This window comes from Hipposideros armiger, unplaced genomic scaffold (assembly GCF_001890085.2).
Source record: "Hipposideros armiger isolate ML-2016 unplaced genomic scaffold, ASM189008v1 scaffold_216, whole genome shotgun sequence".
In the NCBI taxonomy this organism is placed as follows: Eukaryota; Metazoa; Chordata; class Mammalia; order Chiroptera; family Hipposideridae; genus Hipposideros; species Hipposideros armiger.
This window is the reverse complement of record NW_017731566.1, coordinates 2038073-2053431: the sequence shown is the minus strand read 5'-3', so window position 1 is coordinate 2053431 and position 15359 is coordinate 2038073. Positions and strand designations below refer to the sequence as shown.

Sequence of the window (15359 nt, the reverse complement as noted above, 5' to 3'; positions counted from 1 at the left end):
TACAGTGGGGCCAGTAGCCCTTGGAGGGGTCCCTGGAAGGCTGAGGACACTCTTTTTGGTGCCTGGAAGGGCCTTCCTTCCAAAGCACAGGAGGCAGGAGCACGGCAGGAGTCTGGTTGTCCGTGAACCCAGAGCAGCTGTGGACCAAACCTGCCCTTGCAGGCTCGTCTCACCAAGGTCCTGCTGGGGCCAAGAACTTGCTACCCGGAGTGCAGGCCTGCCCATGTGTGCCCCTTGCCCTCCTGGGCTGCTGCCTCACCCCTTGGAATGGGATGGACTGACGCCACTGGCACCCCTGAGGAACGAACGGACAGCAAGCTCCCCTCCAGCAAGCTCCCTGAAGAGCCTGGCAGACCCACCAGGCTTATTTTTCTCACTGTTTTCTGGGCCGAGTGCCCATAAACACAAAATACTGCCCTGCTTCTAGTGACGGCAGCCACCGAGGCCAAGATGGAGTCGGAAGAAGCCCGAGGCTTTCAGCTCAGTCGGGTTTGCATGCGGCCCTAAAACAAATAAGGAAAGTGATTCTTAAGGACCCTTTAACAGGCCTGCTGTCCAGTGGGCCAGTGGCCAAGCGTGCTGCCCTCAGGCCCCAGAGTAGCCAGGAAGCTAATTTTCCCAAGCACAACAGCTGGTCGGACGTCTCCTCCCTGCTCTTTTCCTCTATAACTTTTTCTTAAAATCTAATGACTTCTGAAGTGTTCCAGGCTCAAAGCCCAGTTCACAGGAAAACACTAGAACCCATCACAAAGACGTATTTATTCCTTCAAATAAAAAAGCACGTAACTGAAAGTCCCCTGCGGGGAAGCTGATTAGGTTGAGAGGTCAGCTTTAAGCACTGTCAGTGAGGGAGAGCCGACTGGCCCCATAGGGCTGCTGGTGACGGCATTCACCTCTAAGGAGGGCCCCCTTCCACTGGGAGGAATCGCCACTTCCCCTTGTACTTAGGCCAGCCCTTTGGGAGGGGTCACCAAGAGGCAGGGACCCCAGACAGGAAGTCACTGGCAGTTGCAGAAGCGGCCCAGCCCACCCAAACCGGACATGGAAGTTTAGCAACTTCGACTGGATGAAGCCCTGGTGAAAATTTTAACAAAAATTAGATGCTGACACACAGGAAGCTGTGACCAGGCAACTGAGCCCACTGTGACCAGGAAGGCACAGGTTGGGAAGGAAGATAAGAAGCAAACTGCAAACCCAGAGCTGACGATGCTGCTGTTTTGGAAAGGTGGTCAAGGACAGGAGAAATCCGCCTCCCCTTCGCCCAGAAAAAGCTACTTCTGAACAATGGGCTTGTCGGTCCCATCTTGTACACCATCTGATTTCTCTAAGTGCGCTTGTTTCTCTCTTTACTTTGGTTGCTGGGAAGCTCAGAATGAAATTTCCATCTGTCGCTGCGCAGCACTGCAGGGGAAGCTGTGTTCTGGCCTTAGCAGCCAGCGTCATCTTTTCCTGCCCTCATTTCTCTGACCACTCAATTTTACCCGTGTGTGTGTCAGAGCCATTCCTAACAGCTAGGCTTAAATCCTCTTGGGACCAAAGAACATTTACATCCCATTTAATCACACAGAAGAATTAATTTCCTTGATTCTCCCAGAAGGCAGCACGATAGAGAGGAAAAGGGCCGGCTCGGCAGCAGAGCAGCACGGGTCCAAGTGCTGGGCGCCAGCTGGGGACAGACAAGCACCCACACGAGCACTGAGCTTAGCCACGCGCAAAGCCTGGGCCAGCTCATGGTGTGACATGCTCCACGGAGCCCCCTGGGAGGCCCATCACCCTAATATCACGCTTGGGGAAGTGAGCCTCACATTTTTCAGCTTAAAAGGGGACATGCTCAGGGTTTCCCCAGGAATTCAGATGGGATAAACCTTGTTAAATTCTCCGGAATGGTGACAATCACTGTTATTTACTGGGCGGGGCGAGCCCCGGATTCTCTCAAGGCTGGCTGGCTCCCTCAACCCCAGTCCTGGTAGAGGGATAAGAGGCGCTCCAGGCACGGCCTGGCCCCAGCTGCTGCCCCCAGTCCCGCAGAGGCGACTGTGTTGTATGAAGTCGGTATTGACTCCCCACCGGCGGCAACGGGAATCTACGAGTCGGGGATAATTCCTGCTTCTTCCTTTCTACTGGGGCCAGCCCAAAGCCCTCATGTATTCGGACAAACTCAGCACCAGGCTCTCCCTCACTCAGCTCCCCCATGTTCAAGCAAGGAGTTAGTTGTTCCACTTCCACTGGCGAACGCTTCCTGGGATCAGTTCTCAGCGGCTCTCAGGAGAGCACGTCCCTAGAACCACCCACCTTCTCTGAGGGGACGGCCACTTACAGGTGGATTTTATGTTCTCCTAACAACCCGGCGGAAGCTGTTTTACTCATACGCTGCACATTGCTGTCTGACTAAATGTAACTGCCGTGTACTGTCCTGTTTTTCCCTTTACACAGAGAACAACTAGGAAGTCCTTTGTGTCTGCCAGCTGCAGCGGGGTAACAGCACCTTCACTTAATTACCTTTAGGTTCTATCTTGCTAACGTGGGCTAGTCAGATATGGATTAAAATTTTTGATTCGCTTCCATAAAGTAAAAAAAAAATCTCCTGTGTACCAGCAAGCAACCAGTGAAATAGGTTTAGACTTCTTGCCTCATAGGATCTTGGGGACAAGAAGTTGGTTCCAACACCTGAACATCTTCCCTGTGCTGGTTTTCTCCTTAAAAAAAAATTGTCTTTCTATGTTAGAAGACTAGTTGTCAAATGTACCATCTGGAGTGTGGCTCTGCCATTGGGCTGTCCCCCTCCCCCAATCCAGCCCAGCCCCTTGAAAACAAAAGCCAGTGGTGCTGGGACAGCCCGACATCCACATGCAGTAGCAAGTAGCTGGGCCTCTCCCTACCTCACGCCCATACGCAGTCTGACAATCAAGTTCACGAACTCATCCTAGAAAAAGTGCTACACACCTCACTGCTGAGTATCACTATGGTCACCTTTGAAGTGCTCCCCTTGGGAAGCTATGCACCAATGCCAGCGCCTAGTCCACCCTTCAAAGCAATTTGGAACTCTTTTTTTGGAATGGCCATCAGAGCTGTTGTCCTATTACCCTTGATGTCCTGAATGGCATCCAAATGTCTTCCTTTCAATATTTCCTTTATCTTCAGGTAAAGAAAGAAGTCACTGGGGGCCAGATCAGGTGAGTAGGGAGGGTGTTCCAATACAGTTATTTGTTTACTGGATTAAAAACTCCCTCACAGACAGTGCCGTGTGAGCTGGTGCATTGTTATGATGTGAGAGCCATGAACTGCTGGCGAAAAGTTCACGTCATCTAACTTATTCACGCAACCTTTTCAGGACTTCCAAATAGTAAACTTGGTTAACTGTTTGTCCAGTTGGTACAAATTCATAATGAATAATGCCTCTGACACCAAAAAAGGTTAGCAACATCATTGCAACAGGTTTGCAAACTTAATTGTCAGACTGTATACAAAAATTGAACTCAAAATGGTTCAGAGACCTCAATGTAAGAGCTAACACCACAAAAGCCCTTCAGAAGAAAACAGGCATCCGTCTTCATGACCTTGGATTATGATGCCAAAAGCACAAGCAACCAAAGGAAGAAATCAATTGGAATGTTATCAAAATGAAAACTCTTGCGTTTCAAGTACAATATCAAGAACATGAAAAGATAATCAAAGGTCAGGAGGAAATATTTGTATCAATCAGGTATCTGATACCAAAAAGCCACTCTTGCTTCTGAGGCCCGGGGCCCATGGAAGACTCAGGTCATGCACCCAGACCCATTAAACTGAATAGGACTTGGAGAGCCCCAGTGTGGACACTGGTCACTCAAGAGCAAGGGTCATTCATGTGAGAAAGTGACGTGATGCAGGGGCCTGTCGGCGTCTCCTTTTTCTTGGCCACATAAACGCACCAATTCTCGCCCCGTCTGTGGATTCGGCTCGGGCCTTTGTACTCCTGCTCTGCGAACCTTCCAGGAAAGCCTGACCTGCCCCCTGAATGGGGCTGCTGCGTCTTTTAAAGAGTCTGGAGAGGCAGTCATCTCCGGAGGGGTTCGGGGTGGGAGACATGCTGAAACGCAAACCTGTAAGACACCGAGGCCATGTCTGATGGGCCACTTCCTGAAGGCAGGGACCTCAGAGGCCCTGCTGGACAAGGCCCCTGTCCATGTGGAGCGGCTTCCTAACCAGAACATGAAGCACCCATCTAGAGGCGAGAGGGCATGGCCGAGCTGGGCCACATGAGGGGGCTGGTGACGGGCACAGGGGCAGAGCTGGCCAGTGTCCCACAGCAGCGTGAGTGCCATCTCCTCCCTGAGAACACAGATCAGTTCCTTTAAATTAGCTCCCAGGAAAGCACAGCTGGACTCGCCTCTTTAGCCACCTTCTCCCTGTCCCACCTGTTAGGCAGAAAACCCGCGATCCCTCCAAGGGGCCAGGGACCCATCTCAGAGGTAAGGCGTGGGGGCTTCCCAGCCAGTCAAGCAGAGGACTGGGGTTCAAACCCAAGTTCCCACGTGACTCCCCAGACCACGCCCCCCGTTTGATCACCGACACGCACCTCTGCAGGGGGGTCTGAGCTGTGGGCAGTACGCTGTACAGGAGTTGCGTTTACAGAAATTCCCAGATACCCAGTTTTGTGAAAAGCCCATTAAGCTTTTCTGGGACTCAGGCAGGCCTGGCAGAGCGGCCCTCTGTCCCAACACAGACAGCAACACCACGTCCACACCCAAAAGGTCAGAGCAAGCTGCTTCGAGGGACGCAGAGCTGGGGGACGAGCCCGGCTTCTGAGCCCCCCAAGTGCCCAACAGCCCAGGGTACTGCCTCCCGGCCTGAAAAGTGGCCAAGATGATGATAAAAGCACCATTTCAAAGCAGACCCAGCTCTGGCCAAGGCCGAGCAGGGTTCATGACCTCGGTGCTCCAGCTTTCTTCTTGTAGTCACTGCATTCCCACAGTCCACGAGGCAGGTTCAATTCCTACCCTACTTCGACAGATATGGAAGCAGGAAGAGAGAGCTCAATATACTTGCCCAAAGACACACAGCACACTGTACACTTCCGAGTCACGCATTCAACTACCTTGTGTTCCTGGGCTGAGATCGTATTTCTGGCTGCATGGCTTTTCCAGGAGCCCAATGAGGGAACCGAGAAACTCAAAGTCAGCCTAGTAAAACCAGCTACAAGAACAAGAGGTGACGCCAAGATCAGGCTCTGAGTTTAGTCCAACTTTTCCCGGGTACTGATATATGAGAGACGGTCATTCCCAATCTGGGAAAACAGCAGAAGTCAACAGTGAGGGCCTGGAACAATGAACTCAATCCAGTGAGCTCCCAAAGGGGGCAGGAATCGTGGGGGCCCCAAAAGGGTGGGGAGCGGCCACATCCGGGCTTTGCATGCAGAGGACAGGAGCAGGTGGCTGCCGAGGGCGCACCCTGAATTCAGAGAACATACCAAAGAGCAATGTCTGACTCCAAACACAGGCTGAGTGGCCAGCCCGGAAGACCAGGTACAAAAGCAAACCGAAGGCCCGTCGATGTTACTGACGTCAGACGTGTTTCAGGTGTTTTCCTGGGAAAAGCTGAGCTGTCGACACCTTGGCAGTGCACAGCCCTTCTCCTGAGCTCAATCTGGAAGGGAGGCTCTGCCGAGAAAAGGGCCCTGGCCACAGGGGTTGGCGAGTCCCGCTGGGTGCGCCCAGGGAAGTCCCTTTCGTGTTCCACAGGCTGGAAACCCTTGACCATGGAAGACTATGTCACGCTGCAAGGAAAGCGGTAGAGATGCCCCAGGGAGTGAGTCAGAGCAGCGGCCAGGACCTTGCCAGCCCTTGCAGGACACGATTTCTGCTCACAGGTCTCCGTCCCCTCTCCTGGGCCCGACCACAAGGCCTACCGTCAGGATGGCTGTCCTGGGGCCCATGCCCTGCCTCCAGCCTTCCCCGCGCGTGCCAGGCTTCCAGAGGCCCCACGTGTGTCCCTAACCCAGGTGGTATTTCATCACTCAGTGATATCCCCCTGCCCAGGCTGCAGAGCCTGAAGGCCACGCTGGGGTCTCTCCAATGTGACAAACACGTGTTCCGAGGCCTAGCACATGGCAGGGGCTTGGGCAACGCTGAAGGAATGGGATTAGGGAGCCAGCCGCAAGTGCCTGCCCTACCCACTCCGCTGGTGGTCGGGGTCGGGAGGTCATGCCCTGGCTGGCAGCCCTGGAGAATGTTCTCTCCGTCGTGTACACGCCTCCTTAGTCAGACTGCACGATCATGACAAAGTAAGGCTCTCCAACGGAAGGGCTGGTGCTGTCACCAGCTGCTCAACAGGCCAACTCAGGGTCCCCAGACTCCACCCGTCCCGGGCTGGCTCTGCTTTGGGGGTGGAGGGTATCTTCTCTGGCTTTCTTCCAGCCTGCTGGTTTGGGGGTCAGCATCCTGAAGGCTGGCACCCCCCCAGCACAGATCCTCAAAAAAAGCCAAGGACTGGGCAGAGCCACCAGATGTGCGAGGGCCCAAGAGGAACAGTCCTCTATTCTAATGGGACTAAGAGTTTTCTACTGGGGGACTTCGCACCCAGGAGACCAGGCATACATACACACACCCACGTTGTTGGAAACCCGTGACAATTTTAGCACATCAGTGCCATGCAGGTGACCAGTTCTGGTGACAGAACCTCACACACTGTGACAACCTCAGCCTCCCCCACAACGCCAACGTAAACCAACCACGGACACATCCTGCCCTGCCCTGCAGTGTCCCTAGTGACCAGATGGGGGTCAATTTGCATCTAATGAGTCCAGTTGCATTCAGAAAAAATGGCCGGAAGGAAAGGGAAAAACCCCAGAAAGAGAGTGGCTGGGGCGGCACGTCTCACATTGAACCTTTCAGCACCGGGGCTGCTCCTGGGCTGAGCCCTTAGCAGCCTGTGCTCGGCTGTGTTTTGGGACAAAACTATGAAAATGGCTGCAGCACTGCTGCTCACAAGATGCGCCTGCTCCATTTATCACAGGGAGGACTCAGCGACAGCAAATCCTTGGCTGTGATCGGCACCACGTGACACAGGGGAGGGGCCGTCGTCCGTTACAGCCAGTGCTGGAAGGTTCCACAGCTTGTGCCACAGTCAACCAGGTCAGTGTGTGAGTGACAGCAGAAACTGTCACTCATGCGGGTCTGCGTGTCATGCGGGGCTGGCAGGCTGCACTGGGGTCCCTCCTTGCCAGGTCACCCTGAACTGCCTGGTCAGCAGACTAGCAAACAGGAGCTATTATTTTTACCAAGAAAGCCAGCCTGGATGAAGCAGGTAGTTCATGAACAGAGACAAGCAAATATATGGTAAAATATCCAAAGCGAATAAAAACAAAACCAGGTACTTACAACCAACCAACCCACAGTAAACACACAGGTTGCCTCTCCAAAGGGAGAGAACAGTGTCATCCACATCCTCGGCACCCCCTGCCCTCCAGGTGAGGGGGGAAGGGGAGGTTAGGCGATGGTGGAAATGAAGATTTACTCACGCTGGTCGCGCCGCAAATGACCGAGGCAGAACTGGATTTAAAGGTTGCCAGCTCCCGTTTCCGCTCAGCTCAGCAGCCCAGGACAGGTGGGGCTGCTGGCATGAGGTTCGGGTTTCTAGACGTAAGGTCTGTGGTGCTTTTCCTTAAATGTAAATGCTACCCTTTTGGGGACACAGGGACAAAGGGACTCTTCAGGCACAGGAGACTAGGTCCCAACAGACCCAAATCTGGCTGCAGATTCCACGAAGCCTGCCACATACAATGCCATCTGCACAGACCCAAAGTTGCCGGGAAGCCCCGCTCTGACCCCCTGGTCCCTGGCACAGTACATTTAGGGGGAGGTTATGACACATGGAAGGGATGAGAAGGAAAGAGGACAACAACAATGGCCACGGGACAGATCATCTGACAGAGAAATTTATTTGCTGGCTGACTTCCGCCTGCAGACTTCCTTGGCCCTGCCTGGCTCGCTGCCACGCAAAGGGAACAAGTCAACATCCTTCGGTCTGCAAACCCGTGTTAACGCTCCCTCACCAAACAACATCCCTCCCCCACACCCAAATAACAGTGCATGTTTTTGTTAGAAGGCAGTGCAAAATTAACAGAGAAAGAAGGAAATAAGGCAATTTAACAGGTCCTCTTTCAGCGAAACCTTTCCAGGACTTCAACGAGGAGATAATCTTTCTGTGATTATGACCAAACCCTCCCGTTGCTTAGCAACACATAATTAAGGAATATGTTTTCAGATCTGCTCTGCAAGCCCGGCCATTATCAGATGAAATTACTGGAACAACAAATGTCATCGCCATGCAAATTAGTGGGTTGCAAAGAAAGAATGTTTGACGGTGAGGGAGCAGGCACAAGCCCTCAGAAAAATGAGATGACTTTTTTTCTGCCACACATTGATTAAAAAAACAAACAAAACGAAGTAAACTATTTGATCAGACTTAAAAAAAGAAATCCATGCATAAGACAAAACCAGAATCTCTAGTGAGAAACAACAGAAAAATCCATCCAGTCACCCAGTCTCCCTTTTGGAAATAAGAAAGTGTCTGGAGGTCAACTCGTAAAGCAAGAATCGCCATTTCAGAATATTAATAGTCAAATGATCATCAGCTCCACCAATATGGAGAGAAACCAATGCAGTATTTCAAGGTTGCAACAGCAGGTCCCCAGGACCCACCACAGATGTTTAAGGGGTATCTTCAAAAACATACATTGTATTTCCACCATGACTTTCATTCCACTACCTCCACCCCAGACATAATACTAGCTGTTCAGAAAAAAATCACTTAAAAAGGATTCTGCTTTTTAAATGTTGAGGAGGCAAGAGGGAAGATAACAGATTTACAACTTCAACTGTCAGTCAAGATTCCAGAGTTAGAGTTTTTAACTGGTGCCCAGAGCATGTCCGCCAGGACGTTTATCCACAATGCCCAAAGAAACACATGCAATAAATTATACTTGTCTCATGTTTTGATGAGAACCACCTAGGATCCTTCTCTATTTCCTCAACTTGGAAATATAATTCCCAACAATACTTTCCAATATGCCAGACTAAGTCTGTTTTTGAAACAGGAGGTCTAAGGGATTTCCACATCTTGCTCTGTTTAACACAAGCCGTTTTTAGCTCCATGACAGTTAATCCTGTCTCTGATACCGTGTGGACCCTTCGGAGGTGTTTCCACACGACAGTGCAATTCTAATGGCAAGTGAATGATGCACAACTTATGGGGGCGCTGGATAAATACCCCCGCCTTCTCCAAGGCCGCCCCTCGTGAGCTGATGGCTTCAGTCTGTTCTGGGTGATCTCTCAGGTTCTCCCAGAAACACTGTTGTGTTTCATCATTATAAAGGGAAATCCACAAATCAACTTGACTCAACTAGAGAACCAGAGAAGGCCATGCCGGCCCAGTGGGTCAGCCTGATCTGAAAATCTGTTTCACCCAAGAGAACCCGGGTCAGTTGGCTGGGCTAGGACCTGGCCGCGGTGCCTCATGTGGCAGGCTGTGCGTGTGGGAGTCAGGGTGTGCGGCTGGTCGCTCAGGCTTGGCCAGAGAACAACAAGAACAGGAGGACCCACTGCCCTGTGCTCAAACCTCTGCTCCCACTGGTCCCCCCAACATCCCAAGTGAAGAAGCGGGGAGGGGTGCATTACTTGGTTCCGGAGCAAGCATGGTAGACATGATGATGGGGGCTCCTGTCCGCCGGGCCACCTTCTGGTAGGGCGAGTGAGGCGCGTGGAGGCTCTGGCTGGCTGGCGGCAGGGTGGACGGCTCCACAGGGACACCGGGCTTCCGCAGGAGCTGGGGGCTGCCGTAGGGGCTGGGCAGGGGAGACGCGGCCAGGTTCCGTTCCCGCTTCAGCAGTTCCATGGGGACGGTGTATGCCGTGGAGTAGGCTGTTCTGGGGCCTGGGTGAAGGTGCGCCCCGGGGCCTGGGTTAATCAAGGCCACTCCAGCATGTGGGGGGTACGTGGGGCCCAGCCGTGCTGTCAGGGCGCAAGGGGTGGGAGAGCTGTACCCAGAGTTGGAGGCGAAATGGGAGGCTTGGGCACCCCCCGCAGGAGCAGAGTAGGCAGCCGCGGTCTCCAGGAGGTGCTGTGATGGTGCACTGGAGGGGCGGCGAGCCAGGTCTCCAGCCCGGGGTGACGCCGCCTGCAGGGGACCGACAGGCTGGGGCTGCAGAGAGGACAAGTCACCGTGGAGCTCGCTTTGGTGGCTGAAGCTGTTGGAGCGTGTCCGGGGCAGGGGCCCCACCCGGCCCTGCCTCCGTAGCTGCATCTCAGTCCTGCAGCTGCTGGCCAGACGGCCCAGGACGCGGGCCTGGCCCAGGTTGGGCGCGACGCACTTGATGTCCGCATCCTCCATGGTGGCCAGGACGGCCGGGGAGTCGAAGCCCTGCTGTAGCAGGGCCACCAGCGTGGCCTCTGCCACGCCCTCAGCTCGGAGGAGGGCCAGGAACTCGGGCAGCAGGCTCCTCTTGCCCCCGGGCCCCTGGAAGGTGGACAGGTCGGCCTCACAATTCTCGTAAGACATCTTGGAAGGGACCTGTTCCTGCCCGTAGCCTCGATTCAGGGCGCCTGGGGCCGCCCCTGCGCCACTCTCGGAGGCCGCAGTCCCGGTGGAGTCCACGACCAGGCAGGTGGGCGCTGCCTGCCTGGCAGGGGCGGGGTCCACAGGCCTGTCGCCCGCATCGTTGTAGGCTTGGCCAGCGGCGTAGGCGGCAACGTCGACCCCATACCTGCCATCGGCCAGCTCCCCGGCGTAGCGCACGGGCGACGGGGCCCTGCTCTGCGTCCGCTGCCCCGGCGCGACCGTTTTACCTCCAGGATCCCGGTACAGGTGACCTGCGTCCTGCAGGGCGGGGGCCCGGCCTTGCACCTGCTCCCATGTCATCCTGCCGCCAAGCACCCCGTAGCCGGGCAGCGGCCGGCTGACGCCGGGGTCCCGGTGGGGACGCGGCTCTCGGGGCGCCCGAGGGGCTCCGGCAGGGTCGCCGTAGTAGTCCCGCGGCAGCATGGCGCCCCGGGCGGACAGCACGGCCTGCCTGCTGTCGTAAAAGGCGAAGTCGGGGACGGAGCTCTTCCTTCCGGCCGCCGGGCCGTAGAGGGCCTCGCGGCAGAAGTCGGGCGCGGGCGCGCACCAGGGCCCGTCCCGGCCTCCGTCCGTCGGGGCGCCGCTGCGGCCCGGAGCCTCCGCCGCCTCCCAGGGGCCCTCGTACCACCCGGCGGCGTCCCAGCTCTGAGAGCGGCCGATGCTGACATGCCTGCTGGGCACCGGCATGGGCGCACGGCGACGGCGGCCCGGGCAGGGGCGTCAGCCTCTCCTCACAAATCTTCCGTTTCACACATCAACCCCCGGCCCGGCGGCGTCCCGGCCCTTCCGAGACGGCAGGCGCAGCCGACTGCGCGTTTCCTATTTCAAAGGACGGTCTGAATTATTAATCCTCGAAACCTTAGTAGCCGCAGCGCAACACCCACCGCAGCTTCGCCCGGCGGACGGGCCTTTTCCCCTCAGTCCCGGGGAGGAGGCTGCGCGGCGCCCGCGGCCCCCGCCCCTGGTGCTCACACGGTCCTCGGCTCGCTCGGCAGCGGCGAGGGGATTAGGAGCGAAATAAAACCCCTGAAGCCTCGTGCCACGTGACATCTGCAGGCTGATGAAGCCACTGCGGCGGCATCCAGGCTGCCGACCCGCGAGTGGGGGGTTCTTTCACGCCGAAGCTCTGACTTCTCACCCCCGACCTCGCAGGGCTGGCTTTCTGGGGGAGCACTGCCTCCCGCTCCGGAAGGGGCGCCGCCCCACCCCTGCTTCCCGTCGCCTGAAAGCGACAGGAGGAAAACAGAAGAGGGCCGCTTGCATGTCAGTTCGGCCTTAATCCACCCTGATGAAATGCTAATCCGCTGCACACGGCCAAGAACAAATTCAACGTGAACAGGGGCGGGCAGGAGAGAAAGGCAACAACCTCACGCCCTGTTCTGGAGCATGAGGTGCCCCGAGACATGGGCCAGGTCTGCAGCCCATGCTTCGCCAAGAATGAAACCCGGCGCTCCGAGGCCTCTGTGGTGAAGCATCAAATGAGCCACACTGCTCAAGTCCAAGGGAATCTTTACCTTATTACTGTAAAACACAGACCTCTTCACACAGCCAGGGGGAAGAAAGAAAAAAAACAACACCCCCCCAACAAAAAAACCACCACCTGTGCACGGGACCTAGAATTCATCATGGTAAGACTGCAACAGAGGTCAAGGACTCAATTTGAACGTTATGAAGCAAAACAGGGCAGTGTCTGCATCTGAAGTGCATCTTCCTTTAAATCTGCCGGAAAGGAAAATGTAATCCCAGCAGCCTCAGCCTGGCTCACATCCTGCGTACGATTTTCCATATTCCCACGGATTTAGGTCTCACATAGCCCACTAGGGGCTTGGGTCCAATAATGCAAGGAATAGCCGTTATTTAAATGAAGGACCACCCCACACAGAAGCACTGAGGCAGTTCTTTAAACACACAGAAGGGTCTCAGAGGAGCGACACCGCAGACGAGCGCCTCAGGCCCTGCCCCTCCCGCTGCAGCGTCCCACGACTAAGGCTTCACAACACACACAAAAGCTGGCGACCGGGACGCTCAGAGGCTCTGCACCGTGAGGACATCTCAAAATGAGAGAAGATGCATATTTGATGCCAGGAAACCTCGGAGTATTCTGTCTCCCCCCACGTCTCTCTCAATCTAGGATTCAACTGGAATCTTCAAGTTAAAGAGAAATACCAGAGATGAACTGTGAGGGAAGAAAGTGAGTACGAAGACATTTCCAGGACCTGGAGGTACACGGTGATGATGTAACAGCAGTGCCCGCGCCACTGCCCCATGTCCTGATCCATCAAGACATATCATGCTTGGGGACAAACTCTGTTTAAATCAACTCAACACTATTCCCCCCAAGAGTGCTGGTCCCCCAAAACCAGAGATCTGTAACCACCATTTGACTACCCAGGGACCCCAGCTCATTATTTGAACACTGTGGTCCCCATTTTTCTCCCAAAATGCCAACAAGGCCTCAAGTTATCAGGGAGGCGGCGAAGAGACCCAAATCCTCTCCCAATCCCCCCATCTCCTAGGCTGCATGCAAAGAAAGAAAGAAAGAAAAAAAAATCCAAGCCACACTGACAAACGTTGGGTTCCCATGTATAAAAGAAGCCTGCTGGCGCCAATTTCTGTAATTCCTCTGCTGGCACATTCGCAGTCACGGGCTGAAAGGCCAGAGCAGGGGAGACGAGGAAACAGGCCTGGCCACACACAAGACAATATTTACACGTCTCCCCAACAGCCCGAGGACGTGTTCACTTAGAAGATACATCAAAAAAGACAGGCAAACGTAACAGAACCCAAACTAAATGGAAACAGCACTATCTGGTTACAGCAGATGGTTTCCCGGCACCGCTGGGCTGCCGGGAGCGGCCGGGGTGCTGGCGGGTGGGCAGGCCCAGCTTCCGCGGTTCTCGTTTTCTGGGCACAGTTCAGAAACGGGGCAGAGTTCCCTGCCCTCCGGGAGGAGAGGCTGGGAGATAGGCAGTGCCACTGGTAACTCTCCTAAGAATAAGCACGGGAGATAGGTTTGCGTGGACACACCTTCGTCCGAGAAAAGACACTGACCAGATAACCTCAGGCAGCCCCCAGCCCATCTCTGCCTTGTTCCCTTCCCTCTTTTCTGTCTTGGGTTTTTCGGCCACCAGGGGGCTTATAGGCCTCCCAGTGGGGATTCTGCCCCGTCGCTGCTGGCACTGCCATCTCTCCTTCCACCACTGGCCAGAGGACCTGGCCGGTTGGGCAGGATGGACAGCAGCAGTCCTGACCCTTCAGAGGTGACCAGCAACGGACCACCGTTGACATCACGTTTGTCTTACACAATATTTAATATAGGGCTACAGCGCGGGTTGAATGTCTGTGTACCAGCCATGCTGTAGGTGCTCTGCCCATGAACGAGTCGAGGCAGGCAGGGTCATGTCACATCCCAGGCACTGAGGACAGAGAGGTCGGGTGCCTTGTTCAGGGGCACAGGACCCAGGCTAAACGTGAAAGCCAACCTCTTTAATAAAGTAATTCTGTTACTTTAAGAATTACCAAACCTAAAATATTAAATACTTCACTTATAAAATTAACTACTTGGGTGTCAAAAAGGAACCAACTCCCTAAACAGACGATTGCTCCAACCCCTCCAAATGGGGTGCACCAGGCCCCTTAGAGCCAGGGCGCCCAGCCTTGAGCCAACAGAGGGCGACTGCTCAAGCCTCAATACCACGTCATTGTACCATTTCCTTTACCTTCCTTTAAAAAAAACCGTAACAGCATGCGGCGATAATGCTAAGAGACGCCACTCATGGTGCAGACACGTCCCTTCAGAGGCGTGTGGATCAGCGGAGAGAGCTGTCTGTGCAGCATCTTTTCATCGCGGGGAAGTTCGGGGTGACTCACCCTGCTTCTGGATTTCTAGTTTCCAGTTCAAGTTCTCCAACAGAACAGGGCTAGCTAGAAGGGCGTGCACCCCAGAGCTCCGAAGTAAAGCAGTAATGGGTTTCTGAGAAGACACCGGAGGTGTATGCTAGGGACAGGGCAGATAAGCTACAGGGCAGTGCCACCGCCCAGAGAACCAGGAGGCCCGGCTTCTCTTTCCATCCCTTCCAACCCTTTCCACTTGGAGGCCGCCCAAACTCACACAGCCTCGGCTCTGCAACCCGCCAAACATTATGACAGATGTTTTCCTACGCTGGTAGAAACACCTGTAACCGGACTTACACTGTTCTCCACAGCCTGGCAGTTTTGTTTTGTTTGTTTTTTAAAGCACACTGCAGTTTTTTAGAAAGGGCTGCTTTTCGGGAAACCTCATGCGGACTACATAGAGAGGGGACCAATTTCTGAAAGAGGAAGGAGACACAGATATAGCTGTTCAATCCTGCAAAGACCCTCCCTACAGAAAATCATACGAAGTAAAAAGCCATCTTCTAAAACGTGAGGCACAGACGGTCCAAATTCTCTCGCAGACAAAATAAACCTAAGATGAAGCTGACCACGTAGTGCCATCCGAACGGCGGCCTCAGGGTTATTACAAGCAACTTCCACCCAAAGCCAATTCTTCAACTCGCCACGCAACAAAGGGAGCCAGTTCACAGTGTGGGGACCTGGAGACTCCGAGCGAGTCTAGATGGTTCCAGCAGAAGGGCAGGGAAAATCGAGGCGGGGATGACCACTGACCCTCCATGGGGCAGCCCTCAGGCACGGCAACCATGAGCACGCCTTGCTCTCATCAATACAATGACCTGGAAAACCACCTGAAATGAACGATCTGGAAGTACTGCTCTGGGGTCAGA

The 15359-nt window shown here is 54.6% G+C and overlaps 1 protein-coding gene across 3 annotated transcripts in view; it reads right to left on the bottom strand.

The window, feature by feature from the left end:
• The window catches only part of CTBP2 (C-terminal binding protein 2), a 155476-nt gene that overhangs the window by 23214 nt on the left and 116903 nt on the right, over positions 1–15359 (bottom strand). Inside the window, exon 4 of one of the 3 annotated variants that reach the window (XM_019654198.1) lies at positions 9657–11415. The exons of the other annotated variants lie outside the window; for them this stretch is intronic. Coding sequence (XP_019509743.1) covers positions 9657–11283 — 1627 coding nt within the window. The 5' untranslated portion in view covers positions 11284–11415. The remainder of the gene's footprint in view (positions 1–9656; positions 11416–15359) is intronic. 3 annotated transcript variants of the gene reach the window in all.